Here is a 5,433-nt window from a genome sequence, read left to right on the forward strand (position 1 = left end):
TCCTGTTCTTGCGCTGGGGCGGGGGCGCCGCCCGCTCCGCCCGCCCCAGCGCGGCGGTCTGCGCCGGCCCCCCGGGGCTGGTGCTCTGACACTGCCGTACGCGGCCGGGAGCTCCCTATCGCCGAGCACAGGCAGGGGGCAGCCAGCCCACTGGGGCACTGCTGCGCTTTCCTCCTCCTTGCATGATGTGGAGCGAGTTTTGCCGGTAATTGCTCTGGAAACGCCCGTTTGGGCCAAACCCAGAGATGACGTACGAGGTGTTGCAGGTTTGGTCTCGCCCTGTATCGCACACTGCCGTACGCGGCCGGGAGCTCCCTATCGCCGAGCACAGGCAGGGGGCAGCCAGCCCACTGGGGCACTGCTGCGCTTTCCTCCTCCTTGCATGATGTGGAGCGAGTTTTGCCGGTAATTGCTCTGGAAACGCCCGTTTGGGCCAAACCCAGAGATGACGTACGAGGTGTTGCAGGTTTGGTCTCGCCCTGTATCGCTTCCATCTTCCCTGAGCCCTGGCAGGTAAACCCCACTGATTTATGACTTACCTAAACCAATAGCTAATGTGCCATGAAATTACTCCAGAACAAGGGGGAGTACATTATTCTGACAGAAATCTCTCTGAATATTTGCTCTGCTTTGAAGGCAAGATGTTTGCTCTGGAGCGATGATTTTTATTTGCTAGCAGGCAAACCTGTAGCTCACTTGCGTTTGGGCTGGAAGATCGCTGTGAAATTGCAGCAGGAAGGTTTCAGTCCCCTGAATATCTGCCGCCTCCCGGGGCACCTTGCTGCAGAGGCTATTTACACTGGAAAAAAGCACCTTATTTCCTGCCATAAAGTTCGTCTAACTTACCTCCCAGGCAGCAAACCAATCAAAAAATCCTTTGATATTAAGCAAAATTGTTCTGGTTTTTATTTGGGATTTTTTTCCCCCCCCTGCTCTGAACCTGTGTGCACAGTGGGAAGGTGCAGTTACCTCGGAAACAGCGGTGGGATGCTGCGTGGCGGCAGGGCAGCGCTCGGGCAGACCCCTTTTAGGGAAGGTGGGCATGAAAAAGTGCGGGTTGCGGGGTCCAGAGCCGCCCTGGAAGTTCAAGGCTGGTGGCAGGCGAAGCTGTGCTGGGGGAGGTGCTGCTCCGCGTTTGGGCTTTGGTGTGCAAATTGAGTCCGGGAGCCTTGGAGAAGGTTAAATCATGTTTTGGGAAAGCCTGCCTTTTTAAGGCTTTTCCTCTGCTTTGGATTAGCATGATGTGCTCAGATTGTCCAAAGGGAAAGAATTTCTCAAATCGAATGTACTTTTGCTGCTTCTGGTTTGTTCTGGTCTCCTGCCCCTTCCCTGTGGTCCTGTCTCAGGAGCTTCCCTGTTGCTGCTGTTCCTGGATTGCAGATGCCGCAAGGGAACACTGCTCTGATTAAAAGCTGTTGGTGTTTTTCATTTTAACCATAAAAGTATTTCCATTCTCACTTGGGTTTAATTTACAGTTTGCAGCCAAATTGGAGCTGGGAAGGGATCCCATTGGTGGCTCATTTGTTTGAAGGTGTCAGTATACAAATACGCATTCTGGGAATGCCAGCGGCGCTGGAGGGGGGCAGATATGCCGACAGCAGGTCCCAGCTGTGTCCTAGCTGTGCCTGGATCTTCCCGGAGAAGACCCTTCAGCTCCTGGGGGACGGGAAGCTGCCGTGGGGCTGCTGGTAGAAGGGGGTGACCCGTGTGAAAGCCCACGGAGGCAAAGCCTCTGCGCTGGCTGCAGTGCCTGGGTGAGCCGCAGCCGTTCATCCCTCTCGCTCCTCTCCCAGGGCTGTGCCAGCCCCACCGGCCAAACAGGGGGATGGCCACCAGCCTCCCAGCATGAAGCCATGTTTCGTAACAGGGCTCACAGGAGGATGCTCTATGTTTTATAATGTCTGCAGCCATTTCTCTAGCATCTTCATCCACTCCTTTAGTGCTTAGAGGGAGAAGAGGCAATGTTTGCTGGGACCCACGGGTTAATAACATCTTTTCTCTTTTGCAGCCACGCTGGGGACGCTGGATTTCAGCTTGCTCTACGATCAAGAAAACAACGCTCTCCACTGCACGATCAACAAAGCCAAGGTACGTCTCAGCGCCAGGCGTGCAAACAGCGAGGACCGAATATGCCTAGAGCTGGCCACCTTTGTCCTGCGTTATGGGGCCACCAGAGCCCTGCCAAAACCACGAGGCCACCCGGGCACTGCAGCTGTGCCAAGCAAATGCAGCAGTGAGGGCAGCGCGTGGGGACGGCCAGGTGTGCTCCCGTCCCTGGGTTGCACCGGGGGCTCTGGTGACCCCGACTGCAGCCATCCCTTTGCCATCTCCAGTTTCATCCCAACACCCGGTGCTTCTGCCCTCTCCTTCCCTCCGTCCCTGCCTTTCAGGGCATTTCCAGCAGGACAGAGACGGCTGCTCATCCCCGTGCCGAGATGGTTACAGCTATTGATGCTTTTTAGAAAAGCACCCAGCCCAATGTTGTTATTTACTTGACGCTGTGACCGGCTGTCAGTTTATAAATGGCTCTTTTAAATGCTGCTAATCATTGCCACAAAGTGCTCTGCCTCAGCGCCTTTGCCGTCTGTGTGATTGAAGCAATTAGGGTTTTTTTGCACATTTTGGAGCAGAAACAGATAACTGAGGTCCTGATTCTGCCTCCGGGCCCGTGGAAGGTGCTTCTGCGCACTGCTCGGCTCCTCTCTGTTTCAGCTGGCCCGAGGTCCGGAGCAGCGAGGGCTCCAGGTCAACACGGTTGGTCCCCAACAGTGGTGGGTTGGTGGAAGAAGACCGAAGTCCCTTTAGATTTTGGGAAGGGCTGGAGGATTTTTACAGAAGATGGAAGAAACTGCAGGAGAACGAGCTGTGAGCTGACCCCCCGGAAGATTTGCCTTCATAGGATGCTCCTCTCCCCTCCAGCTGCAACTGGTTTATTTGCAGCCCCCAGCCCACCCCAGAGCCCACTGCGCTGGGTGCTGAGCCCACACGTCCCTGCGCCAGGGCTCTCCCTGTCTGAAATAGGACCCTGAGCACAAAGCTTGGCTTTGGGGGTGAGCGTGGAGGCATCTGCCCTGGCAGACCTGGAGCTGCTCCTGGCCAGGGGACAAGTGCAGCACCCACGGCTTCCTGGGCAGGGCTGCCGGGGCAGGGATGAGGCAGGGATGAGGCAGCCGGCGGGTTTTGCTTCCCTCCCTGCCACCCCCATGCCTGTCGCCTGTGAATTCACCGGCAGCCTCTGGGTCAGGTTTCCCTTGGTGTGCTCGGGAGCGGTGCCAAGGAGGAGATTTCTAATTGGGTTTGCAGTGGGTGGAAGACAAGGAGGAAGGAGACCTGCAAGCGGCAAGAGATAGATCTAACAGCAGCGAGAGCAAAGTCAGGGCTGACGAAGGAGAGCCCTCGTCCCTGCCGTGCCCACCCGGCTGTACGGGAGTAACGGTTGCTGACTCCGTCCCACAGGGCTGGGGGCACCACGCGGCGCTGGCATCACCCCTGCTCGCGGGGTGGGCAGACCCCCATTCACTGCTCTGACATTCAAGCGTTCGAGTCCTGTTCATTTCCATTCTGCTCTCATTCTCCCATTTTTCTCTTTTATTTACATTGCCATCTGCTCGCTCTCATTTCATCTCTCGCCTGGGGAAAGCTGCCAAAACTTGACTACAAAAAGGTAAGGGCCCGGACCCCGGCTGCCATCGGTGGGAGCCGGTGTTGGCTGCGTAGACGTTAGAAGTAGTGCTGTAGAGGAGGCGATGCGGTGGCCAGTGAGCGCCGGGGCCACACGCATGAGCCACAGCATAGTGCCGGGACATGCGTTGCCCTTGGATCTGGGCTGGGGGTTGCCTGGTTGTCTTGGGTACGATGTCTCAGGCCCCCAAGGAAGATGCCTTCAGGATGTGTCCCACCTCCAGCAGCTCCTGGAGCCTCAGTCGCTGCCAGCAGCCTTTAAAACCTGCACTATTTCAGCAATGCGAGAAGTGTTTTTCTTTCTGCCTTCAATAACTCCCCCAAACAATCCTCTCTCCCTTTTGATCTGTTTGCTTCTCTCTATTTATTTTAATCTCCAGCACTTTTATATCTGCTGATGGCCCTCCCGAGTCCCCTTATCGGCTCCTGGGGAGTGGGAAGGGGGTCAGTGGGCACTTGGAGGCACTGGCGGCGGGTTAAATCCAATCAGTCATGCTCCGCCACCAGTTTTCTGCTCTGCAGCCATCAGCCGCTCTATTGTGCAGGAGGTCGGGATAACTGCTCCATGCCGGGGGATTTGCCCTGGTGCCGGGTGCCTGGGGACGTCTGAGGTGTTTCTTGGAGTACGTTCACAGCAGGATCTGTGAGACACTGGGTGTTTCCAGACCCTCAGGTCAAGACCATATCCTAAATTTGGATGGAGCTGGAATAGGGAATGAAAGGAGATTTGCTTTGTTGCAGGAGGTACGGGTGTGGAAGCTGGTAGCCGTGGGGCTATCCCCAGGCTGTCTGCTTACACCAGGAGCGAGGCGCTTGGTGCCTCAGTTTCCCTAATAGCAGAGATCTGCCCTGCCATTGTGCCAACAGATGGATATCTGGAAGCTGATTTTGGAAGGCAGAGAGTGCCCAGCATCTCTGCAGGCTCTAGCCAGAGAAGCGAGGGTCCTGGTTCCTCCTGGGGATGAAGGGATTGAGTGCGGGGCTGCTGTTAGTCCACATCTGGATTGCAAGGCGAGTCCTGCCTTTGCAGGACGAGGGAAGACCACGGCACACTCAAGGAGCATCCACCTCCAGCCTTAACCTCTTAGGACAATCCTACACTTTGGCATTGCCTTCAGTGGATGCAATTGGGGTACAGTCTCAGCAGGTGGGGCAGCTGCCGTGCCTTCCCCATGCCACCTGCGCCGGTGGCAGGAGGTTGTCACCTCCACCATGCTGGTGTGAGCCCCGGGCAACTGCTGCGGCATCAGGGCTTACCGGTGCTGCACCGTGGGGCTGAAGCAGCGGCTATCCTGGGGTATCGTGGCACTGGGGTGATAAGGACTAAGAAACCTCATCGCTGCCTGGCTGGAGCAGGGCTGCGGTGGCGTGCCCAGCATTTCTGCCGCCTCTCCCTGGCCAGCAGAAAGCTCAGGACCCTGTGCAGGCAGGAGCGGGCAGGCTGCCAGCGGCCACCTCGCGCTAATGGCTTTCGGTCTTGGCAGCAGCCCTGCCTGTACCCTGCCTTTCACGCTTCAGGCACGGCTGAATTCGGGCACGTTGCGGCTCAGCTCGGATCGATGGGAGAATAAATCAGGGCAGTGTGGGAGCCCGTTTCTGGAGTGCGGGAGCAGCCGTGTGGCAGGCTGGCAGGAGGGCTCTCCCCTTGCTGCCTGCTGCCGTGCATGAGCGCCGCGCGCTCTCCTGGGGTTATGTTGATCTGTACTGTCACGTGTGGGAAACGGCCGCCCCTGGGCATCACCCCCTCCCCTC

The 5,433-nt window shown here is 57.2% G+C and overlaps 1 protein-coding gene across 1 annotated transcript in view; it reads left to right on the forward strand.

Moving 5' to 3' along the window:
* DOC2B (double C2 domain beta) overlaps positions 1 to 5,433 on the forward strand; it is a 36,016-nt gene that overhangs the window by 10,206 nt on the left and 20,377 nt on the right. Inside the window, exon 2 of the mRNA XM_009278202.1 lies at positions 2,009 to 2,088. Coding sequence (XP_009276477.1) covers positions 2,009 to 2,088 — 80 coding nt within the window. The remainder of the gene's footprint in view (positions 1 to 2,008; positions 2,089 to 5,433) is intronic.

Source organism: Aptenodytes forsteri, unplaced genomic scaffold, assembly GCF_000699145.1.
Source record: "Aptenodytes forsteri isolate BGI_AS27 unplaced genomic scaffold, ASM69914v1 Scaffold66, whole genome shotgun sequence".
Classification (NCBI taxonomy): domain Eukaryota; kingdom Metazoa; phylum Chordata; class Aves; order Sphenisciformes; family Spheniscidae; genus Aptenodytes; species Aptenodytes forsteri.